This window comes from Canis aureus, chromosome 8 (genome assembly GCF_053574225.1).
Source record: "Canis aureus isolate CA01 chromosome 8, VMU_Caureus_v.1.0, whole genome shotgun sequence".
Lineage (NCBI taxonomy): Eukaryota > Metazoa > Chordata > Mammalia > Carnivora > Canidae > Canis > Canis aureus.
In genome coordinates, this window is record NC_135618.1 from 56,738,138 (window position 1) to 56,762,797 (window position 24,660).

At 51.8% G+C, this 24,660-nt stretch overlaps 3 protein-coding genes, 1 long non-coding RNA gene and 1 pseudogene across 6 annotated transcripts in view; 3 read left to right on the top strand and 2 right to left on the bottom strand.

Moving 5' to 3' along the window:
- The window catches only part of ARHGAP17 (Rho GTPase activating protein 17), a 93,407-nt gene extending 90,613 nt beyond the window's left edge, over nucleotides 1-2,794 (bottom strand). For both annotated transcript variants that reach the window (XM_077907087.1, XM_077907085.1), the window contains exon 1: nucleotides 2,639-2,794. In XM_077907087.1, coding sequence (XP_077763213.1) covers nucleotides 2,639-2,691 — 53 coding nt within the window. In that variant the 5' untranslated portion in view covers nucleotides 2,692-2,794. The remainder of the gene's footprint in view (nucleotides 1-2,638) is intronic.
- Nucleotides 2,795-2,977: 183 nt separating this feature from the next.
- On the top strand, nucleotides 2,978-5,113 carry LOC144319234 (thyroid receptor-interacting protein 11-like). Its single transcript, XM_077907092.1, has 2 exons — nucleotides 2,978-4,619; nucleotides 4,824-5,113. The coding sequence occupies exons 1-2, from the start codon at nucleotides 4,151-4,153 to the stop codon at nucleotides 5,111-5,113; spliced, it is 759 nt and encodes a 252-aa protein (XP_077763218.1). The 5' UTR covers nucleotides 2,978-4,150.
- A 1,097-nt stretch (nucleotides 5,114-6,210) lies between these two features.
- On the top strand, nucleotides 6,211-9,798 carry LOC144319228 (thyroid receptor-interacting protein 11 pseudogene; annotated as a pseudogene).
- Nucleotides 9,799-14,273: 4,475 nt separating this feature from the next.
- On the bottom strand, nucleotides 14,274-18,074 carry LOC144319239 (uncharacterized). The gene is made up of 2 exons (XR_013385129.1): nucleotides 15,063-18,074; nucleotides 14,274-14,479 (listed from the first exon to the last, which is right to left on the bottom strand). It is a non-coding gene; the product is annotated as an uncharacterized LOC144319239 (long non-coding RNA).
- Nucleotides 17,771-24,660, top strand: part of LCMT1 (leucine carboxyl methyltransferase 1) — a 40,695-nt gene continuing 33,805 nt past the window's right edge. The window contains exon 1 of one of the 2 annotated variants that reach the window (XM_077907091.1): nucleotides 17,771-18,025. In XM_077907091.1, coding sequence (XP_077763217.1) covers nucleotides 17,916-18,025 — 110 coding nt within the window. In that variant the 5' untranslated portion in view covers nucleotides 17,771-17,915. The remainder of the gene's footprint in view (nucleotides 18,026-24,660) is intronic. The other variant, XM_077907090.1, reaches the window with a different exon arrangement.

The following is a 24,660-nucleotide window of genomic DNA, read 5'->3' on the forward strand; positions in this document are numbered from 1 at the left end:
ACACAAACCATTTTCTGAAACAGACTCGTCATCCCATTGTAAACAAATTGCATCATTAGAACTCACTCCTTCCAGCCATTACTAAGTCTCTCACATGTTCATCCCATGGAACCTCGCTGTGGGGTTGCTCACAAGGCCCTCCTTCTTGAGAAGAGGACATTGCCTTGCAAGACTCTATGAATTAATAAGACACCCGATGGGGGTGCCATTCGCACGTGGAACTTCATTTGTGGGCAGAGGGGGCCTTCTATGCTCTGCAGCCTTCCTCTTGACTCCAACGCGCCCGCTTCTGAGGTATACCAATAACCCAATAACACACCATCACAATTCTGGGCTCTAGCCTCTGTTTTTCCTCCCCAAGCTTTTACAATTACGTGAGTGGAAGAAATACAAATACATCGAGGAAACTGACAGCAGTAAAACAAAAGCTTCCCCAGTAAAAATAAGTTTTTGACTTTGGGAGCATAACTGCCACACCCTTCAGAGCTCTGTAACAGCCTCGGCTTCCCCTGGCATGGAGCAATAAAGATTTTCAAACAGAGTCAAAGGTCAGGGCCAGAATTACAATCCCAGGATGAATCACCATTTACTCTATCCAGTTTTCATTTTCCCATACTTGGGCTCACACTACCAGGGCGATCTGGTAAGAACTAGATTTACACTAGATTTGATTATCTTGGTAATGTTTCCACCCGACACTGGGAACCACAGCAGACCCTGGGAAATGAAAGAGAAAGAAAGACAGCCAAGGGCTCTCTCAAAGCATTCAGTTTCCTGGAGAATGATACCAAGTAAAAAGGCAACTTGCATTATAGAAAAACAGGTGCTGGGTGGAATTACGAAAGTGCCCGGGGTTGGGGCCATCCAATCTATGCTGGAGCACCAGGGAAGGCCTCTTACAGGCAGAGACGTTTGGCCGGAGAGCTGAACAATGAGTTAGGAGGCAGCTACAGGGCAGGTGTGGTGAAAGGAGTCCCGGAGATTTTCAGGTAGGGGCTAACAGGTAAGAATGCTCGGGCTGCTCTGGAAAAGAGGGCCACGTAAGGCGGGAATCCAAGCGAGAAGAGAGAAGCTGCCAGAGGAAGCAGAGGCCAAAGAGGACCCTAACGGGCCTGGCAGCTTTAAAAGCCTCAAAACTTTGTGCAAAAAGAGCAGACACCCCTTTCCCGACAGTGTACCAACAGGCCAAAACGACAATGTGACAAATATGTCTTGACAGTCACTGAATGTTTGATTTCACACTACTGGGTTACTAAGAAGGCTAAGGAGGGGGGCGGGGACATGGGGGCGGGTAAGAAAACTCACAAGGAATTACCTTATGATTCATTTGCAGATTCTTGGTTGAAACAACAGCCCCTACTACTGCCCTGTCTACCTCCCTGTCAGCATTAGTTCTATCATTTTCCTACAAATGACAGAAAAGCAGGCACCGCTGGGCTTCAGGGCACAGGCATCAACTCCGGAGACATAAACGCACATTAAGATAATAGGGTGGGGTAGCAACAAAACTAAACAACAAAACCAAGCCACTAAGCAAAAAGTTTGGGGGATGGAGGGAGGCGGGGAACTGAAACCCTAACAAGCAAATTTAGAAAACGGGAGGGGAAGTAAAAGTATTTTCCTACACACACACACAAAGAGCTGTCCCCACGTGCTCTGGCCAAACCAAACTCCCCCTTTGACTCAACTGCTGGAGAAAAAAAAAAAAAAGAAGAAGAAGAAGAAGCCAAAGCTGTGAAAAACTCACACTTTCATACGTCTTCCCAGAATAAACAGTCAGTAGGTACACTACAGACTACAGCTAACTGCCCTAGAAGACCTTGAAAGATTTGCCCCAGATAACACGGCACATGACAGTCCCCTCGAGGAGCTCTCAGACCCAGCAATCCTTCCTGCTCCAACAACCTGATCGTCTACACCTGCGGGCTCGTCTGTCATTTCATAATCGATAGTGCTTCCTGCCAGCATTCAGGCGGTACCAAGGAAACCCGGAGAAGGATCTGCTTCCAAACACAGAGTGAGAAAAAAAAAAATTTTTTTTTTTTTTTTTTTTTTTGGACCAAGGCGTTTCCACGATTCTTTCCTCCTCCCAGTTGCAAATTTCTAAACGTCAAGAACTCGGGCAGTCCGGTCCTCAGCACCCCCCACCCGGTTTGCAGACGGCGGCGCCTCTCAGGTCCCAGGAGGGTCGTCCCAAGAGCCCCCGAGGCGGATGCGACGCGCCCCGGTCGCCCCTTCCTTATTTAGGGCCAGAGGGGCTGCAGCTGCAGGGGCTGCCGCGGCCGGGGCGCCCCGGAAAGGGCGAGAAGGCCGCCCCGGAGCTCGGCACCCGCACGGCTCCGGGCACGCCCGACGCCAGCTTTCGCCCGGGGCCAAGCACCGGGGGGGCCGAGGAAGGGTCGCGGCCAGCGCCACCCCCTGCCCCCCGGGACCCCGGGCCAGGCTCCCGGGCGCCGCGGCGGCCCCGAGCTGCACACAGGCCGCGGAGAGGCGCAGCCCGACCCGGGCTCCCGCGGGCCTGGTGCGGGCGGCCGGAGGCCGGAGCGGGGGCGCGAGCCGGGAGCCGGGGAGCCCCGCCCGCCCCGCGCCCCCACCGCGCCCGCCCCGCGCCCCCACGCCCGCGGCGGGGCGCACTCGCCTGCCCACGGTCTGGTTGGCCAGCTGCTTCATGCGGTTGAACTGCTTCTTCATGGCGGCGGCGGCGGCCCGGGCTCGGCCGGGAGCGGGGGGACGGCCTGGCGAGCCTACATCGCTTCCCGGCGGCGGCGGCGGCGGCGGCGGCTCCCGGCCGGCCCCGCCCTCCCCGCGTCACTTCCAGCGGAGCCGCCCGCCGGGGCCGCCCTGCGGGGTCGGGCTCTGCGGGCGCCAGGCCGGGAGGGAGCAGCGCCGCCCGCCGCCGCCCACGCCGCCCAGCCCGGCCCGGCGCTCCCGCAGGTGGGGCGCGGGGGGGCGCGGGGGGGCGCGGGGGGGGCCCGGGGGGGCGGGGGCAGACGCCGGTTGTGCGCGGCTGGCGGGACCCGCACCTGGGAGCCTCCGGAGGCCGCAAAGCCCAAGGTCCGGGCGGCCGCCTCTCTGCAGTCGGCATCTGCCCTCCTCGGGGATGGACGCGTGTCGCTGTGCGCCTTCACCTCGATTAATAAACCAATGTTGCGTGGCAGCCGGAGTCCGCGGACCTGGGTAGTGGGATCGCACTAGGCGGGGAGGGGAGGGCCAGGTGCGCGTGGGCACACGCTCCGGGGCCCACCCGGGACGGGCAGCGCAGCGGGGAGCAGGGGAAGGGGCCCGGCCCTGGCCTGGGCAGTGGGGGGCCGCGTGGAGGGGGCCGGGCCGCAGACGGCCTTCAGAAGGCCCGAGGCCGGGCATCCCCGGTGGCGCAGCGGTTTAGCGCCTGCCTTTGGCCCAGGGCGCGATCCTGGAGACTCGGGATCAAATACCACCTCGGGCTCCCGGTGCATGGAGCCTGCGCCTCCCTGACTGTGCCTTTGCCTCTCTCTCTGTGTGTGACTATCATAAATAAATAAAAATTAAAAAAAAAAAAAAAAAAAGGCCCCAGGCCTTGCGCTCCCGGCCTGCTGTAGCGGAACCCGGGGCGGGCGTTGCCTAGAAACGCATCATTGTCTTTGGGTTCTTAGCCTTGCGCAGGCAGCAGTTCTGGGACACTTGGCGGGGTAGTCCGACCGGGCTGGACGCTTTTTGCGAAGTGGACCAGATCGGTTCTATGACCCGCACAAATGCTTCCCTGGACCCGTGGCCTGGGCTCTGTCCTAGGCCGTTTCCGAGGGCAAGCGGACGGCAGTGAGACTTCCATCACCGGCCACATCTTCAGTGTCACCAGAGATGTGCCGACGAAGGGAAGGGAAAAGGTGGACGAGGTACCTGACTCTGGGAGAAGGAGGACGAGGTGAGTCGGGTGACCTTAACATCACAGAATGAGAGACTTAAAACTCTGTGTAGTGATCCAGCAGAGAAGTATGAAGCTTCAGAGCTTCAACTAAAGCAGCAGAGTGCTAACTACCGACATCAGCTCCAAAAGAACCAGGTAGAAATAGCACTGCTTAGCGAAAAACCACAAGGGACCGAGGAGGAATTGTGGAGGCCGCAGTCAGCCGCTCCGAGGGTAAACTCTGGAGCTGGTGGCCAACTGTCAGCCATGGAATCTCATTCCCCCAGTTACGATTTCGGTCATCACGCTTCACCTTTCCACGGTGACGCCGTGGACTTTGCTGATGTGATCTGGTCACAGCAAGAAATAAACAGATTGTCAAATCAAGTCTTAAGACTTGAGGCCGAAGTCAGTCATTGGAAACGTCTTTCCCAGGCTTCGGTGCAGGGAACGAATAGCCTAGAGCCACACAAAATCCGCCACCTGCAGAGTACCATCAAGGAACTGGAGCAGAAGCGAAGCAAGGAAACTGAGGATCACCAACTCGAAATGGCAGTACTGCAGAACGTCCACTGGCAGAAGCTCGCAGACGTCATCCGCAGGTACCGCGGAAAACTAAACGGCCTTGAGGAAAAGGTTGAAGAACTGCAAAGCCGGTTACAGAAGGACACCTGTGGAATCAGAGTAGCCGGGGACCCTCCGATTGAGCACCTGCAGAAAACCATTCAAGGGATCCCTGGGTGGCGCAGCAGTTTGGTGCCTGCCTTTGGCCCAGGGCGCGATCCTGGAGACCCGGGATCGAATCCCACATCGGGCTCCCTACATGGAGCCCGCTTCTCCCTCTGCCTGTGTCTCTGCCTCTCTCTCTCTCTCTCTCTGTGACTATCATGAATAAATAAAATCTTAAAAAAAAAAAAAAAGAAAACCATTCAAGTTCTACAAACTGAAAAAGCAGAGTCTGCCAGGAAAATGGAAGAACTGGAAGAAAGAATACAATCCCTAAGTGACCAACTATCTTCTGCAGAAAGTGAAAGAGACGTTTTGAGGAGAGAACAGGACCAGACACCTGAAGGAAGGACATACAAGATCAAGGAGTACAACTGCAGCCTTCCGTTTCAAAGAGAAGTGATGCAGGAGTCACGCAGGAGAGTGCTCTTTCAGGGTGTACACCAGTGGAAGAAGTGTTCGGACTGCAGGAAGCACTGTCCGATGCCGGAAAGGGAACGGTGAGACTGTGTGGCGCCGACCAGGGCAACAACGATCTCACGCGAGACGCTCTGAAACCTCCAGAGCGAGTCCACATTGTGGGGCAAGAGAATCCATCGTTAAGCCGAGGAAAGGAAGAACTTGGACCGCCGCTTCCTAAAGTGAACGAGGAGCAAGAGGCCATTGAACGCACAGCTCCAGGAGACATCGCCTCGCATTCAGAAGTACATCCGTTAAGACGTGACTCGGAGGCCAACGATCTAAACTTCAATCAGAGGACAACTGAGGAGGAATCCCTGGTAGCCGCGTCAGGGGAACCGTACGGACACAACGGGACCACACCGCCCGGGGCTTCGATGGAAGGCCAGCTACCACAACAAGAAAATGAAGGCAGTAGCATCACCGTTAAACTAAGACAAGAGGTCAATGAGGAAGAAAAGAGAGCTTGTCAACTTGAAGAGGAGACGAACGCGACTACAGAGTTAGATGCGCAGAAAGAAAAGTTAATTCAAAGTGAACTGGCGCCTAATGATTTGCATCGGCCAGATCGGTCAGAAAGAGGCCACCTCAACATCCAGAAGGAGGGCTCTGAACCTCAGGAACATAGTAAACAAAACGAGAAGGCCCTCTGTAGTGCCACAGAGGAGCTAACAGAGTCTCTTAAGCAAGACTCTCCCGGTCGTCCGGAAGACGACTTAGTTAGAGCGAGGGAAACTGAGCTTAGAAGGCTGGAACAAAAGGTTTCAGAAATGGAGCAGCTGAATGACCATCTACACAGACACAGCACTGATCTCAGAGAGGAAAACCACAGGTTGGTCTTGGCACTCAAAGATACAAGACATCAGCTGGAACAATCTATTCTCCGTAGCAATGAGGATTCTCTGGAAAAAAACACCGCTCTGAGGGCTTTAAAAATCGATAAAGGACATTTAATAGCCAAGTTGTGTCGGGCGGAGAAGCAGCTTTTGGAAGCAACAAACAAGTATGATCAAACCATCAAAGAGTTGTCAAGCACACATAACCCGGATCATTCGGCCTCACCTCTGGAGCGTGCCCACTTCGTTCCAGTGGGTCCAGAGAAGGACGTCTAAATATTACACCTCAAGAAGAGTCTCGAGCAAATGGATGCCGACCATAAAGAAACCCAGGAAATCCTGGCCTGCGTTTTGGAGGAACACAAGCAATTGACGCAACTAGTCAAAGAGAAAGACATTTGTATTGACAGCCTTAAAGGAAGTCCAGAGCTTCCAGAGGACCTGGAAAAGTGTACCCAAGCCTTAAGAAGAAATGAAATTTTACAGCAAGCCGTGGAGGAAAAAGACACATCCCTCACATCCATGACGAAAGAAAATACTCACCTGAGAGAAGAACTGGAGCGACTAAAACAAGAGAGTCAGGCTTTCCCTAAACTCCCAGATGACATCATGGAACTAGAGTGTGAGGTGGTGCAGCTGAATGAATTAAGAGTTGACCTCGAAGACGAAATAAAAGAACAACAGATGATCATTAACGATCAACAGCAGGGGAAGATACGACTGCTTCATTCCCTGGAAGAGCAGAAGCAGAAAGTGGACCATCTTAAAGGCCAGCGGCAGCAGATGACCAGTGAGCACGCTCAGCTCCTTTCCGCCAAAGACGAGGAGATTCAGAATTTGCAAGACACAGTAGAACACATTAAAGCCCAGCTGGCCGCCCCAGGCCGGCACGTTGCAACACAACCTTCTGGCGCTGTCCAAGGCGCGACAAGGCAGCATCTTAGTGCAGAAAACCGAAGTGAAAAGCATGACGTCTCTAAAGCCGAAACGGAAAGATCAGCACAAGGAATAGAAGACCAAGAACTGGGAGGGAAGCTTCTAACCGAAAAGAACATCCGGCTGACTGAACAGACCGATCCGCTGTCCCAGGATGAGCTCGGGAAACTAACTCGGATCATCGAGCAAAAAGATGCGGAGATGCAGGGTCTTCGGAGCAGAATATCTGCGGCTTCTCACGGCCAGCACGTACAGCAGCTTCAGCAGCAGTTGCAAGAGTCTGCTCTGCAAAGCGAACGGGCACTGGCTGTCTTAGAGGACAAAACAAGAGAGAATAGCAATCTGAAGAGAGAGTATCACAAAGTGATAGACGTAATTGCGTCCAGAGAAGCAGACCTCAGGAAAATGCAAGAGGAAAATAAAAAGCTGGCCACTCGAATCGAAAATCATGGTCAGGATATGTTTAGGGAAACGATTCAGCATTTATCCCACATTATTCGAGAGAGAGACCTCGAAGTCGACGCCTTAAGGCAGAAGTGTCAGACTTTATTGACAATTCTGCAAACACCCAGCACCGCTGATGAGGTTCCAGGCGTGCCCGTGCATCGGTTCCAGGAGCTTCTAGAGGAACGAGACACATTCAGGCAGCGAGTGAAGATAATGGAAGAGTGGAAGCAGCAGGTGGTGGCCACAGTACAAAATATGAAGCGTGAGTCACCCCGGCTTCAGGAGCTTCTTCGACAACAGCAGGTGCGGGCCTTAACCGACATCGACGGTGATTCTGAGCTAGAGACGACCTACATGGACGTGATCAGAGATTACAGAGGAAAGGAAAACAGCCTAAGGGATCTGGAGAAGGAACTGGCACAAATTCAGCTCCGCATCGGGGAGCTCTGCAACGCCCAGGATCGCCTTCTGGGGAAGCTTGACGGGAGCTGCCTCCACCCCTCCACCCAGTCCTCAGAGTCGGAGGAGGAACCTCTGAAGGCCTTTACATCAGACTCAGCGACTGAGTCTCCTCCGTGGCTCCAAGAGGAGGTGGAAGAGCTGAGGAAGTCAGTGCAAGACCGAGAGACGATTCGAACCCTGCAGGAAGACAACCAGAGGCCGACGGATCGCACTGCTGCCACGTCAGAACGCGAACGCAAAGCACGCGAACGCGCCGATTCCGAAATCCAGCAGCTGAGGGGGGAAGAGGCGGTTCTACACAACTTAATCCAGGCTAAAGAGCTCCTGATCCAGGCGAACAGCGAGGAGTTGCATTCCTTAACGGAGGACCTCACTGGCCAAGCGAGTGAAAATGAGCTGTTGAGGCAGGCGGTGAGAAACCTGAAGGAGAGAATAGCCGATCTGGAGACGGACGTGTGCCAACTGAAAGAGGAAAACGAACAAAGAGCGGAATCCTCTAGGGAAAAGGAAGCAGAAAAGCAGGCACTGCAAGAGACCAACGTGATGCTTTTGAGGATGTGGCAAGAGGAAGAATCCCGCCACGCTGCAATCGAAGCGAAGGCACTGGCTTTGGAGCAACTACTGAAAGAGCGAGAAGAGGGCGAGGCCGGGGAACTGAATCAGCTTCCAGATGCAGCTACGTCGACGCGGGAAAAGGCGGTCGTGTTTCAGCAGGAGAGGGACGGAGTCCTGTTGGCGCTGAAACACAAACAGAGGGAAAACTGTGCCCTCCAGGATGAGCTTCAGCAGCTGCGTGACAAGGAATCACACCTGACCCAGGAGCTGGAGAGAACGCGTCACCGCGCTGTGGAATCGGAGGATACTCGGCAGCGTGAGTCTCTGCTGGCAGAAGACAAAGTGGCTAAGCTCCAAAAAGAAGTCACGGTGCTGGAGGAAAAGCTGGCGGTGTCCTCCAATGCCACGGCGAGTGCGACCCACCAGGCCAGTATGCAGGTGGAGTCCCTGCGGGACCAACTGCGCCTCATCACCCGACAGAAAGAGGAAACCGCGGCGCGGCTTTCTGCCTCGCAGGAACAAGGAAAGCAGTACGCTCAAACACTAGCCAGTCTCAAGTCGGAGGTAGCCGAGTGGATGGAAAAGACAGACACTCTACAAGGAAAACTGACGTCCTTACAGGCACGACTCACTACAACAAACACCGCCCTGGACCTGAAGGAAGACGAACTGGAGGAACTCAGAAAACAGAACGAGGTCCAGCAGGAAGTACTGGATGAGACGCACAAGAAACTGATGAACCTCGTAAGTAGCTCTGAAGGAATGGTGGACAAAACCCTAGTAAGGAGACTCTTACTGGGATACTTTCAGGCGCCTCAAAAGGATCGGCCTGAAGCACTGCGGCGGATGGGAGGCACCCTAGGGATCAAGGAGGAAGACGTGCGGCAGCTTTGCAGGCAAGACCAAGGTGGGGTTATCAGATGCATGACTGGGGGGCCTGGATCCAAAAGTACCCCCAAGCGCCCCGTGAAGCCAGATCCCCAACCGACGCCCAAGAGCTCCTTTGCAGGGCTTTTTGTCAACTTCCTACAAGGGGAATCCGATTTAGCTCTTCCGCCACGCAGTCCCTCTGCTGCGGACAAGAAGCCTCCAGATGCGGTAGGAAAAGGAAAAGGCACTAAGGAAAAAGGCCCACCGCGGCACACAATCACCCTGGGATCCACACCCCCCAAAGAAAGCTGCCAAGCCCCGTGCCACAGCTGTCTCTCTTACTGACCCACGTGGACCGGAAACTGACGGATCACAGCATCTTCTCCTAAATGCTGTGACTGATGCTTTACCCACATACACACCCTTGATACTCTCACCTGCCAGCGAGGTTGGGAGCGTGGCCAGAGGCCTCTCAAACCAATAGAGGAGTCTCAAGCCCGAGACCACACGGCGCGTCCAAGAACACAGGTCACTGTGTGCGTCCCTTATCCCAAGAGAGCTTTTGCAAAACGTACCATACATTTGCAGTTTTGCTTTCAGCCTAATAAACATATTCTTACGTGACTTCTTTTGAAGTGTCTTTTACTGACTGCAGAGGTATGGATTTGCCAGCTTCAAAGAGGGCTTGCTTCTCATGAGAGAGGACATGGGTGGGGGGTTTGGGTTAGGAGGCTGTGGTCAACGGATACTTCCAATAGTGTTGGTGATGTTTTCATTTCTTTTGTACAAGGAGCACGTATCTACCGATACCTCGGGGGATGAAAACATCGACCCGTTTTGATGGTTTCTTAAGGTTTTCTTTTTGGATTCCCGAGAGAGGCAGAGACACCTGCAGAGGGAGAAGCAGGCTCCATGCGGGGGAGCCTGATGCGGGACCCCATCCCAGTTCCTTGGGATCAGGACCTGAGCCAAAGGCAGATGCTCAACCACTGAGCCACCCCAGGGCCTCTCAACCGGTTTTAATGTCAAACACACGAGCGCGTACTACTCCTCATATGAGAGAGGAGGTGCATGGCATGCTCAAAAGTACAACATGAATTAATTCAAAAGAAAAATTCAAGTTCCATTTCCCAGCTAGGTAGGTCCCGTTTCTTTTTCCTTTGATTTTTAATCCGCTCCCCTCCCCCGATGCTTTTTCTGTTGCCTAGAAAATTCCTCTATGAGTAACCTGATTTCTGTCAGGCCTATTAGAGATACACGACTATTTGGTTGTAGACCATTCTCCGACTTGCTGTTTTCTTTTTTTTTTTTTTAATTTTTATTTATTTATGATAGTCACAGAGAGAGAGAGGCAGAGACACAGGCAGAGGGAGAAGCAGGCTCCATGCACCGGGAGCCCAACGTGGGACTCGATCCCGGGTCTCCAGGATCGCGCCCTGGGCCAAAGGCAGGCGCCAAACCGCTGCGCCACCCAGGGATCCCCCGACTTGCTGTTTTCTAACTTTAACCTGCTTTAGAGACCTTTCCAAATGTGAATCCATCCCTACTGGCAGAAACTCTGCAGTTTACCAAGAACATACCCTGAATTTTTGAAGTAGCTCCCCTTGATCAGCATTTAGGTGGCGGTTCGTCCAGATGTTCAAGGTCATCTCCCTTGTTCATTTCCCAAGAAGCCATTCCAAAGCTTCATTTGCAGTTCAGGGCTAATTGCTCACGTGTACCCTGGAAACGATCCATTCAGGCCACTTAAAGATCTCATTCCACTAATTTTCCATTCTGCTTTTTCGTCAGCCCTCCAAATATCTTCATTCTTTCCCTCCCTTTCTGTTCCCACTGCCCTCGTTCACCTACTGCTATATCTTACGTGGACCCATGCCATTGACTCCCTAGTGAACTTGCCGGTTCCACCCTTGGCATCCCTTGAATTTGTTCTCCACCTTGCTGACAGGGTGAACTAAGGTGAAAATCGGATGTTACTTCCCTGCTGGACTTATTTTAGGGGGAGTTTAAACTGTAGGAGACCATCCAAACCCTTGCCTTTGGGACCTTCCTACCAGCCCATCAGAACCGAAGGCAGAAGCTTAACCGACTGAGCAATCCAGGTGCCCCTGGAGTTGTATGTCCTTAACAGATGTGTCAAACAAATGTCCTCATGGTAGGATGTCATCAATGTGATATCATATCTATATTCCCAGGGAAAGATGGAAGCAGTTAAGATCCTGCCTGCAAAGATTGCGTGTGATAGCAGAACGGTATGGGGGCCCCACACATAACAAGGGAAAACTGTCGCCTTCAAGGTGTCTGAGTGGATGTTGACATAGGCACTGAACAGAACATATTAGCCAAATAAATCTGTAATAGCAACGTATTCACCATCTTTAAATCTGCTAGGCTCCCAGGTGTTCTTTTTTCTTTTTCTTTCTTTAAAAGATTTAATTATCTTTAATAGAGAAAGAGAGAGTGAATGAGAGGGCCTACATGTGAGCAGGGAGGAGGGCACACAGGGAGAGAGAATCCCAAACCAAATCCAATCTGAGCAGGGAGCCCATCACGGGGCTCAATCCTGTGTCCCCGAGATCATGACCTGAGCTGAAAGGTTAACCCACTGAGACACCCAGATGCTCCTAGTGGTCACAGGTGTTTTAAGGGTACCAGGTTTATTTTCATCAGGTATGGTAAGACAAGAAGATCTAAAAAACTGTCACAAAGTATTTAGACTCACTGTTCCCAAGAAAGGAGGTCCTGAGAGCCATGGAGGGCCACGCAGGGAAGCCTCAGGTCAGTCAGAAGAAAGAGTGTGTGAAGGGAAAGCATGGGCAAGACCCTTCAGAGTGGTTTCCTTGGGAAGGCACACGTGAGGCAGGGTCAGCAGGCTTAGGAGTGACTAGCTTGAATCATTTCAGTGGGCTCTGAGGCAGTGTGTCTCGAGTTCTGTGTCCCTGCCCCTGGGTTGGTCAGGACAGGGGTAGTAGCTCAGAGTATTAGAGCTTCTTGGAGGAGGTGGTTAGGGGTGAGGGCTCTGAATCGGTTGGTTGACATATGAAAAGTGTGCTCAGTGGCAAGCTCTTGACCATCTTCAGGAAGTCACCAAGCCTGCCAGGGACAGTCCCTCCAAAGTGGGCAAGGCCTGAGATGTGAAAGCATTAACTACAGAAGTTAGACAATATGGTAATTATATCAGGTATAACCATAATTTGAGCCCTAGTATTAAGTCCATGAAGCTTTGCCAACTGGGGCATCTCAGCGGACGCTCACGTTAATTCAGAACTTTTGTTGTAGAGACACAAAAGCCAATCGGCTTCCTTTTATCATTTGCCATATAAATTATTTTAGGAAATTTTGGATTTCCAATTTAATCAACTTGTCATCCCTTGTTGAATTAATTTGGGGGCTGGGAGGCTCCTTTGGATCTATTTTACATTCTTCCATTCAACTTCTTCTTCTTCTTCTTTTTTTTTTTTTTTTTTTTGGTTTGTTACTGGATATACTTGTGGGTGGCAGAGTGTCTTTTACCCGGCTCGTATTTCTGTTTTTTCTTCCAGTCTCAAAGCAGCATCAGTAGGATTAGGGCCTTTGTCATGGCAATGGTCGTATGGTTTAGAGACTCCAGGCTTAAGTCAGAGTGTGAATTGTTGCCTTCACTGTGCCACAGGGATGCCTTGGATGCTTCCCCCCAACCATGAGGATCGGGATCTTTTGCCAAAGAGGTGTAGGCAGTGGAGTGGTGCACTGGAAGAGCGCAGGACCTGCAGCCCAGAGGCTGAGGAATAAAAACCATCTTCTGCTACAGGCCTGCTTTCCATCAGTGGTGACTGCTTCTCATTCCCCCTCTTCCCTCTGTACAGATGCCCTCAGGATACATTTTTTCATTTCTAGCCACATAAAGTCATGAGTTTTTTTGTCTGTCTCCATGCAACCACACATCGGGAACATTTCTGGGTGTTTTCTATGGAGGAAGGGAGCTGGGGGTGGGTAGGCCCCACAGATGACTATCCTCTTCCTGTGGGAATGCCAGTCTCCCCAGCGTCGGAGTCCATAGCTAGTAAGACCATTTTGCTTACGGCCAGAGTGAGGGCCAGAGTGAGAGCCTCAAGCCCCTTGATCACAAGATTAGCCCTTCAACGTGCTGATAAGAACCAGCACTAGGCAAAATTCAGCTATGTCGCTTAGGGGTTGTGCACTGGGAAAGAAGTAGACTATCAAACGCCCCTCTCTCCACTTTTTTTTTTCATCAGTCCTGGGTCATGGGCTGCCATAAATGTGTACCTCAAAACCCTTAGGGCTCAGGGAGCCCATGATAAAGGCATGAGGTGTGGTTGTCACCTCTGAAGCCAGTTAGTCAGCGAAGGAGCAGGTCAAGCTGACCAGGTGTCCTCAGTTAAGGTTAAGATGCCAAAGGACGCCTGGGGGGTCCAGCAGTTAAGTGTCTGCCTCAGGGTGTGATCCTAGAGTCCTGGGATCGAGTCTCACGTCAGGCTCCCTGCATGCAGCCTGCTTCTCCGTCTGCCTAGGTCTCTGCCTCATTATCTCTCTCTGTGTCTCTCATAAATAAATGAATAATTTTTTCAAAAGAGTTTAAGATGCCAATTGTTTTATTCACCTTCTCATCACTCCCTTGGTGACAGAGAGATTCCTGCTCCAGACTTATGGGGATCCCTTGACACCAGAGGGAGGGATTGACAGTCATTTACTAGTCAACACATACTCACAGGCCAGGGGAGGAGGATACACCACACCACGCAGGACTTCACTTGTGGACAGAGTGAATGATCACATGCTTCGAAGGTAAGTCTTTGTGGTAACAAGAGGGCAGGGATGGGGATCCCTGGGTGGCGCAGCGGTTTGGCACCTGCCTTTGGCCCAGGGTGCGATCCTGGAGACCCGGGATCGAATCCCACGTCGGGCTCCCGGTGCATGGAGCCTGCTTCCCCCTCTGCCTATGTCTCTGCCTCTCTCTCTCTGTGTGTGACTATCATAAATAAATAAAAATAAAAAAAAAACACAAGAGGGCAGGGAAAGTCCTGATTCCCATGGGAGGGCATGACTGACTGGTTTGTTTGAATAAAACAGTGGGCTTACAGGGAACTGAATGCCTCTACGCAAAAATCAACAGGTATTACGTCTGGTCCCTGTGAGAAGAAGGGTTTTTAGTTAGGATGTCTTCCCTGTGAGGGAAGAGGGAGAGGAGAACTTGCATTAGGTGATGTAATCTTCTCTTTGATTTTCCCAGGTGTTAGACAGCTTTTAACACTGAATCTGAATTTCAGGCCTTCTGCCACACGAGGTCACGAAACAGTTATTCTTCCTAGAACGAATCATTGAATTTCATAGTGAATGTTGATACAATCAATCAATCTATCTATCAACATGTACAAGGGAGCTGCATTTCTCTATGCTAGCAATGAACGTGTGGGCACCACGGTCAAAAAATACATTCCTCATTACTAGCAAAACTAAAATACTGAGGGATAAATCTAACAAAGCATGATCAGAACGTGCACGCTGAAAGCTATTTAGCACTGAAAAGGAAGCCAAAGACATAAATAATGGAGAGATATAACATGTTCATGAATTGGAAGACAAAGGATAGTAAAGATGTGAATTCTCCCCAGATTGATACAGAGATTTAATTCGATTCCTATCAAAATCCAAAACTTTTCTTTGGTAGAGATAGATGAGATTATTCTCAGATTTATGTGGGAAGACAAAGGAATTGGAGTAGTTTCAAAAAGAATTTTGAAAATAAAGTGGGAACATTCCACCTACCCAGTTTCAAAGGTTATCAGATATTATAATAACAGAGACTGTGTGGCACTTGCAGAAGGGCAGATACACAGATCAATGGAAGAGAACAAAGAACCCAGGAGAGTTCCCATTATTATACTCACGTGATTTTTGAAAAAGGTGCAAAAGTAATCGAGTGTAGAAGAGAGAGCCTTTTGACAGATGATAGTCACTGGAAGCTTGAGATGAAATCACAGGCCCCCAAACTCAGAAAACAGCATCAGCAGAGAAGGAAGATGGTGATTTGACTGAGTTACTACCAGGTGGTGTTGGGAGAGGAGGCATAGCTTGTGGACAGCTCGGGAAGCAAGTTGCAAGCACTGGATGACAGTTTCTTTCATCTTTGTGAATTGAGATACCTCCGATGGATCAATTCCACAGACTCTGAAGACTTTCCCGTCAGCTCCCACCGTGCAACCTCCGGTCCCCCTAACTGAACATCCAGTGCTCCGGACTCCACTAGCCTTCCCATTAGCATCCTCGTCAGCTGGTATGAGATGGCAAGATGGGTCTCAGGAGCTCCAAGAGTACGTCCTCCCAATCTGGCAAAAAGGAGAGCTCTCCTGGTCTAGCCACTCCCTTCCATTGGACTCCTGGAATTCATTTTGATTGGACAAACCCAGCAGCACTGTCCCCAGCTCTGAAGCCTAGTGAGGGTGGCTTTGTGTGTGACTGGCTGGGCCTCGGTATGTTTCCATCCTGTTTCAGGCATGGCCTTGCCTGATCCACACGGATTGAAAGGAGGGTTTCATTCTCCGTGATAAACAAAGGCTGTTGCAGAATTAAAAACGGTGAATAGACAAAAGAACAAATGTCTCCTTCAGCCTCTTGGGGGAGACGCTTCATGGTCGGCAATGCCTGCTTTTTGCTCCCAATGGTAATGTTCACAAGGGTTTCAAGTTTCAGTTTCTCTTTTCCGGACTTTGTCAGAGGATGCAGATTAGTTGGCAGTGAACTTTCTTGGATGTGGTCTCGTGGCGTTCTTTATGACCGCCCCGGTATAGTCTCATGTTTGAAGGCCTCAGACGGCCTGAGAGAGCTAAGCTTCCAGTACCAAACTCCACTCCAGTGTCATCAAGTTCTAGCCCTTCACCAGCAACTTAAATGAGTTGGTCCTGCCTGCACGGAGCCTTTGGGGTGGCCCTCAGGGAAACACTGACCAAAGTCCTCTGAATCAAGGGCTCAGCAAGGAGCGGAGGTGATAAAGCGACAGATGCTTCTAAAGTGACAGAGGCAGGGATCCCTGGGTGGCGCAGTGGTTTGGTGCCTGCCTTTGGCCCAGGGCGCGATCCTGGAGACCCGGGATCGAATCCCACGTTGGGCTCCCGGTGCATGGAGCCTGCTTCTCCCTCTGCCTGTGTCTCTGCCTCTCTCTCTCTCTCTCTGTGTGCGACTATCATAAATAAATAATAAAAAAATAAAGTGACAGAGGCATATCAACAGCTGCCTCCACCTTCTTCCAAGTACTCTCAGCCTCACCATCCACACCTATGAGATTTACACCTTAAACTGGTTGCCGTTACACTTATTTTTTACCCCCCCTCCCCCATGGAATGTGTACACTGCTGAGCTGGGAGACTGATTCAGTGGTTTGCGTTACCCTCTTGGCAGAAGACAACTCAGAGAAAGTGGTGTATTTCATCTCACCACTCCCCCTGGCAAGCCTCCCTAACCTCGGCCTTCCCCACTGTCATTTCTTCTTTGGGTTACAATGAGTTCTCGTCCCTCCATTAAATAATAAGCAAGCTTTTGATATCTAATGTTGCCATAAGATATGTGCACTGGCTTTTTATTGCTATTTTGCTTGTGCGTGTCTGTGTGGGTGCATGAGTGTGTGTGTGTGTGTGTGTGTGAGAAAGTGATCTAAGGTTCTTAATGTTTGAGTATATCCATTCGGTGCTCCTGACAGAGCAATGGAACATACAAACACTCTTGTGTATCTAGAAACCGTTTTATAATAAGTCCAGTACAAAATACATGTACCGCACATCTAAATATGCAAAATAATGAAACACATGTGAACCACCCCAACTCGAGACATTATTGAGGTTCCTCTGTAATCCTTCGCCTCCAGTGTCCTACCCTCCCCATTCCCTGAAGGTCGCAAATGTGATTCTTGTGCCCCCTCCCTCCATTCCTTGGTTGTCCTGCATAGTATTTTATCATACATGTGTGATTCTGCAGACATGAGTTTTGCCTGTTTTGAACTTTGTAAAAATGTTATAGTCCCTTCTTTCACTGAATATTATGCTTCTTAAACTCAGCCATTGATGTCTGAGCAGCTCTGGCTCGTTTTCACTGCTACCTAATTTTCCACCGTGCCCGTTTTCCGCACGTTCCTCCCCAGGCATTTGAAAGGCGATTATGTGCACAAGGTCCTTACTTAGCACACTTCCTGGCGCAGAGTCAGGGTTCCGAGAACAGTTGTTCAATTGCTGAGACTGTGCCCTAAGTGTTAAGAGTAACACTTGTTTCCCGCGGCTGGATTGTCTGCCTTTCGCCCCAGTGCTGAGGATGCTGCTAGCTCCTCCTCCTGTGAATGACAGTTCTAAAGTATTGGGACCAGCAAGGAGAGAATTTGCGTGCAGCCAGCTCACTGAGGACTACAACTCCCAGAAAGCATTGCGATGGCCTCCTGCGTGAACGGCGGTTTATTTCCTGCCCCGTAGGTAGCTTCCGGGTTGTGTGGGCGGGGCCGGAGGAACTCTCCAATGAACCCTTTCCCCGGGCCGAGGGGCGGAGGGAGTGCCCAATGAGCGTCTGCGCCGAGGAGCCAATGAGCGGTAAGGTTGCTGGGGAGGCTGCCGTGATGACGTCACTGAGATGCGCCCGCCGAGCGCGGGGGAAGCCAGCCGGTCTCCCCTGCCCGGCCAGAGGCGCGCTGGTCCTCGCGGCGTGTGCGGACCCCGCTTCCTCCGTGTCCCTGGCGGGCACGGCAGCCCGGAACCTCCACGCCGATGGCCACTAACCTGAGGACGCCCTCTTTCGCCTCCTCTTCGTCGACCTCGACAGACACGGACGACGAGGGTGTGCGCGGCACTTGCGAAGATGCTTCCATGTGCAAGAGGTGCTGGCCGGGCGCGGGGCCGGGGCCGGGGGGCGGCTGCCCAGCGGGGCCGGGGCCTCGGGGCGAGGCTGGCGCTGAAAGGTTCCCGTCAGCTCGCGCGACCCTCGGGCCACGCCTGGGACTGCCCGCAGCGGAGGGCGGCTCCCTTCTGCTGCGAGCCGGGGCTGGGGGCCGGGCCTCCTGGGGGCCGAGGCCTTGCGGGAAGCCAGCCGCGAGGCCACGAGGTAGAGTCTTGGTGCGCGAGGAGAAGCGGAGCGTCCGCCTGTTGAGTAGGTTCCGTCGCGTCGTGGGTTGTCCTGGGCCCCTCTGCACCTGCCGTGGGGCCAAGCAGGGCGTGGGGGGGCGGGGGCGGGGGGCGGGGCGGCCTGCCCAGGACCGCGTGCAGGGGTGTGCAGAGCCAGGACCTTCCCCAGCTCCTGCCTGGATGCCACAGGAGCCTACGGTCCTGGGGGTGCTGCGGCGGCCGCGTTGGGAGCACACACCTGTGTCCCGTGTGGGAGCGCCTGAGGCTTGAGGGTCCTGCGTTCCTCCGCTCGGCGGAGATCGCGGACAGTAGAGTGGGTGGCGGGCGCTTGCTCTTGGGTGGCCGGTGGGTACTGGGGACCCACGGTGAACAGGCCTGACGTGGCACCTGTTGCGAGAGACGGGAGGCAGACGTCACCCGTGAAGAACGGAACTGCAGCGTGCATCCGAGTCTGTGATTGAGGCAGTACTGTGCGAGCTGACAACAGAAGGCTGACCACCCAGCAGGGATGTAGGAGGGCGTTGGGTCGGGACAGGGAAGGAGCGTGAAGTGTCCAAGGCATGGAAAGAATGCCGCTGAAGCTGGAGCCACGTGCCGACCGTCGGCTGGAGTAAACCGAGGGTTTGGGTTCAGACCTGCACTTTTTGTTATTTCTTGGAGATTCAGCATAGTGATTTAAAGCGCGGACTCCAGGGCCAGGCTCTCTCAGGCTGACCCTAGCTCTGCCCCTTATGGTCTGTGTTACTCCACCACTCTGCGGGGTCTCAGTTTCCTGACCTGAGAAGTGGAGTCATAATAATCCCACTTGATAGATGATTGTAAAGATTGAATGGTAAATAACTAATAAGGCACTTAGAGCCACGTCTGGCATGTAGTAGGTGTTAGTGGTGGTAAAATAAAAGTAGAGATAAATACGTACATTAAGTGTCTAAGACTGGGAGGCCGTCTTGCAGGGTTTTTGTTTTTGTTTTTTTTTTTTAAGTTTTTACTCTTCGGTGAGAGAGAGAGAGAGGGGCAGAGACACAGGCAGAGGGAGAAGCAGGCTCCCTGTAGGGAGCCCGTTGTGAGACTTGATCCCAGGACCCCTGGATCACAACCTGAGCCCATGGCACATGCTCAACCACTGAGCCTCCCAGGTGCCCCGAAATTTGTGAACTTTAATGGATGACACCCAACTTCATTTCTTCTTCACCTTTCAAGTGCTGTTGACCGTATGTGTAGCCCTTTGAATTAGAAATAATTTTCCTCCCATACACTTCTACTTGCTAAGAGAATGTGGAGTGCCAAGGAAACAATCAGAAGGAAACAAAATACTTTTCAGTAGCGTATTACGGTTAGGTTTGCTTGAAACGTATTGGTGATTTTGATTTATTTGAGATTCGTCGCTAATAGTTTTTGCAAACTTGCTTACTTAAAAAACAGTAAAAATGCTCTTGTTGGATAATTTCTATAGTTTCTCAGCTCTTCTCTGCCTCAGTTTCTAATGCCCCCCCCCCCCCCCGCCGCAGGTCTGGAGACATCTAATAGGGGAAGTTTCGGGTCGGAATTGCGGGATTCTCCCAAAGTGCACATCACTGGAGCCTGTGGAGCTTTGTAAAGAACACACAGTTGCTCACATCCTATTGCAGACTCACTGAGTCCGAAGCTTCTGGGTTAGGTGCCCTGCTGTAAAGACCAGGTGTGTTTGCCATCTGGATGCATTTCATCAAAGCTGTTCTTGCACTGGGCTTTCCTTCATCTGAGAAACCTGCAACAAGCTTGGGAGAATCCGTACGTTAATGTTCTGAGACATTTTGCAGGGCTCTGTTCTGCAAGGTCTATGATACCATAACCTGCATCCTCAGTGTAATGTAACGTGTTAAACCCTTAAATCTCGCCAGAAAGTCAAGTAATTAGTGAGGCCGGGATTCCTTGCAGGACCATGGGCAAATAACTTCCTGCCTCAGTCCTCTCTTTGGAATGGGGAAGAGAATGGTAACCCACCTTTGGGATGTAAGGATTCAGTGAGAAAAAGACACAAGGCAGTTATTAGCACAGGGTCTGGCGCAGTGAGAAACCTTCACTAAGTTATTATCACGAGCTTTGATTTTCTTCCATTCTTTCTTTTTTCTGTGTTTTACAGATTTTATTTGTTTTACAGAGAGTGCGTGCACGCGTGGGTGGGGCGGGGCAAAGTGAGAGGGAGGGGGAAAGAATCTCAGGGAGAGTTTGCACTGAGCGAGGAGCCCAACGTGGGGCTCTCTGTCACGACCCTGAGACAGGACCTGAGCTGAAACCAAGAGCTGGGCACTCAGCCACCTGAGCCACCCAGGCGCCCTTCATTTCCGTCTATTCTGAGTATTACTTGGTTGAAGTTACTGAATGTGTGCCAGGTGTGGATCGGGCTGGTTCCTGCCACCCTGGGTTCCAGCCACAGCAACCCCGAAAATAACGTTAAGAAACCAGTCAGCCTCCCCAGAACTCCTACGGTTCTGCTGTTTGGTGTGTTCCCTCCTTCTACACAGTCCCTGGGGGTGCTCAGCATGCTGTGAGCTGTCAGCTGAACAGGTGTTTGCCAGATAGAAGAATATCGCATGGACATTGAAGCACATGCTGTGTCAGGGGAACTTGACATTGTGCTGCAGAGCGGGTAGGGTTCTGGAGCCACAGTCAGAGGCGAAGTGCGGGAAGGGCCGAGGAGTTGCTTCTCTTTCCTGTCTGGGTTTTTTTTTTTTTCCTTCCCCAGATTTTATTTGCTTATTCATGAGAGACACAGAGGCAGAGACACATGCAGAGGGAGCAGCAGGCTCTCCCTGGGGAGCGTGATGAGGGACTCGATCCCAGGACCCTGGGACTCAATCCCAGGCCCCCGCAATCCTGACCTGAGCTGAAGAAAGATCCTGAATCACTGACCACCCAGGGGCCCCGGGTCGAGGGGTTTCGGGTGGGGGAGCTGACGTGCTCTGGGTTTGTTTTAGAGCGATCGCCAGCAGCCAGCAGCCACGTGGGAGACGGCGTTGGCAACAAAGGGCAGGTCCGCTCTCTTTCCTTCCCTGCTGCCACACCCCTCCCTTGGCTCAGGTCCCTTCTCTTACCTGGTCCTGTTGCAACACGTCCTTAAGGTCCTGTCTGCTTCTAGTGCAGCTCCCCTGCTACGCAAGTGTTCATTGTCCGGCCAGGGTAATGTAACTTGCGATCAGAAATCTTGTCCTGTCACTGGGTGACTGGACACCTCTTGATTCCCCATCAGCCGCAAGCTTAGAATCTGCAGTGCGTGGCATGGCACACTTTGCTTTCGGTGATCCTGTCACGCTACTCTGGCTATCCCCCTGCCAGCTGGAAATCTCCACGTAGACGTCTCAGCATTACGGCAGATTCATTATTTCCAAAAGTATGCTCGAGATGCCCTGGCTGTGTTTTCCTCCTTGCTACCACAGCCCTCCAAGTCCGTGAAGGGTGCCACACTGTTCGTTCCGTTGACCGGCGCAGAGGAGAGGAGTCATCCTGGATCTCTGCTCCTACTCAGCCCCTTCCTTGTGCGATCGATCCTTCACCCAAGCCTGTGATGTCATCTGCTAAAGATTTCTGGACTCTCCCTCCTTTTCTCCACCTCTGCTTCTGCCCTGTGAGCCTGAGTTACGGTCGTGTGGTGCGAGCCATGGTGCTCATCTGCTAGCCGCGCCTCCGGGGACTCGTGCCTCCCTCAGTCTCTAGCTGCCCCTGGAGCCTGAGGTTTGTGGAGGGCACATTGCATCATGTCACTGCCTGGCCTCGTGGCGTCTTGTTGGCATTTGAAAAGTTCCTGATGTGGTCTGTGTGGCGGCCCCATCCTTGCTTCCCCAGTGTGGCTTCACGCCAGCCTTGCCTGCCCTCCGGGATCGATTCAGCTGTCAGATGTGCCCTGTCCCTGCCGGCCTTAGGGCGGAGCAGCTGCTCCCTGTGCCCAAGAGGCTCCTGCGGTGGTGGCCATGGGGTGGGGGTGGGGGGGCGGATGTTGACCTGAAGATTGAGGTGACCTGCTTGGGACCTAATGGGATAATTGTAGCTCATTTTAAATATTTTATTTATTGAAAGGGAGAGAGTTTTTGAAGGGGAAGTGCAGAGGGAGAGGGACAAGCAGACTCTTCCCTGAGTGTGGAGCCCCAACACAGGACTCGATCCCATGACCTGGACATCCTGACCTGAGCCAAAATCAGGAGTCAGACACTTAATCGACTGAGCCCCCCGGTTGCCCTGTTTTTGTTTTTGTGGTTTTTTTTTGTCTTTTGGGGGAATTAAACACTTAAGACCTTGCCTATGTGCTTTGAGGAAAGCAGCAGAGTTTAAAAGAAGGGAAACAGACTCAAAATCTGTTTCGGTACAAAGTCTGTTTCTCTTAAGACTTTGTTTCCCGCCTTCCGTTTTTAACCAAGAAGACAACCAGCAGGAAATAGAAACCAAAAAATGAGGCTAAATGATGCAAAAGGTGAATGATAAACTTAAAAATAAGGGGTGAAGCAGTATCTTAAAGGCCAGTGTGCAGCACACAGGTAACATTCCAAACTTGAAACTTGATTCTGAGAGTATTGGATTGGTGTTTGTAATTGCTTATACATCCGTTGTAGGTGAGTGTCTATGTAGCTGTGTTACATGTATATATGCGGCGTATATACGTACAGAACGAGACACCCACATCCACGCTCACACATACACACAAACACCATGGAAGCAGCTGGAATGTAGAGGAGGGATCTAAGTCCAAGTGGGTAAGTAGGTTTGAAGAGCAGCAGAATTAAGTTTCCTACCAGATTGCACAGCTCGAGGGAAACACCCTTGACCTCTGTAAATCGGTGCCTTCTGCCTAAGGTCCTTCCCCGTTTCGTACCTGTTCCTCTATGCTGAGCCTTTGAACTAATGTCCGGGATCGTAGTAAGCAGTCATGAGTGTTGAGTAGAAGTGAAGTGAACAGGCGCCAGCCTTGCTCCTCACCGGCTAGGGCAGCAGGGAGAGCCCCTTCCCATTCTCTGAGATGAAGGAAAACCGAGGGGAAGGCACGTCACACCTTTCTTGTGAAGTTCCCACTGTTGCAGGCGACACGCGTGCCAATAGGGCAGAGTCAGTGCTGCTGAATGAGCAGGAGGTTGGACCAGATCAGTGTTTCCCGCAGGGCAGTGTGAGATGACTTTAGGCGGCACACAGGATAGATGCTTTAAATGTTGATCAGTGGTATTTATTAGAGAGTGTGTTTGGAGAAAATATTAGGTGGCACGTCAGACGGGGTATTAAAAGAGTGAGTTGATATAAAGGAGTATTAGGTTATGTGAATGTCATGAACATTTCAGAAGCAGCAGTGGAATGAATGAAGGCTGAGTACAGGCCTCTCTAAATCTGAGGGTTTTGAGTCTTTGGGTTTTATTTATTTATTTACTTTCTTGGGGTGGGGGGAGAGAGAGATCGAGAGAGAGCATGCGCAAGCTTGCCTGACCAGTGCTGGGGAGGGGCAGAAGGAGAGGGAGAGAGAAAGAATCGCAAGCGGGCTCCACGCCCAGTGCAGAGCGCGACGCAGGCAGGCCTTGCCGTCAAGACTCTGAGATCAGCACCTGAGCTGAAAGCAAGAGTCGGTTGCCCAACAGGCTGCACCACCCAGGCACCCATGATTTCTTCTTGATATGTCCTGCGGTCACTGCCACGTCCTGCTAGGGTTGTCATTATCTGTGCAGGTGGACATGCTCCTCGTGCCCCTCGTGGCCTGGCTGGACAGCTAGCTGCACCTGCAGCCCCTGGTGCTTCCGTCCACATCGCATTTAAGGGCCATTTGAAGAAGGAGCACAAATCCTGATTGCTGTTCGAGGTCATCCATTGATAGCTTCGCATGAGATCAGGAAAGACTCCGTGACAGAACCCAGGGTCGGTGACTTGGAAGGAAATCTCGGAGTGGATGCTGAGGATCACTTGAGAAGAAATGCAGGCTGGCCAGTGCTCTTGGCGACACGAAGATCAATCATCGTTGTGTAGAAACTCCCAGAGATCCTGGAAGGGAAGACTTAAGCAACTCCTCTTCAGCAGCCTTTGCCTTGCAGTCCGTTCCAATAAGTCCAAACGGGCTTTTGGATAAGCAGACAATTCCAATTGTAAGCACTCAGAGAAACCATTAACTACCCAACGGTGTTTCTTCTTTCTTTTCGGAGTCTTAACGGTTGATGGTGTCTTAGAATGATACATGCCATTTGGTAGGGTAGAGAAAGTTTAAACAGACCCATTGAGAAACACACACATGCCCCAGAAATCTCTGAGCAGGGTCTCCTGCTTCTCTGCTGTTGTTCAGCCTCCCTGCCTATCTCCTGCTACTACTGGGACATTCCAAGGAGCTTCCTGCCCCCAGAGCGTTTCTACCTGCGATTCCTCCTGTCTGGAATGCCTTCTGCACAGCTTT

Bases quoted from the DNA above. Each gene is read 5' to 3' on its own strand.
- LOC144319234 (XM_077907092.1), top strand. From the start codon at position 4,151: ATGGAATCTCATTCCCCCAGTTACGATTTCGGTCATCACGCTTCACCT. The intron at 4,620-4,823 runs CTGGGTGGCGCA...TTCAAGTTCTAC, and splicing joins GAAAACCATTCAAGGGATCC to AAACTGAAAAAGCAGAGTCT.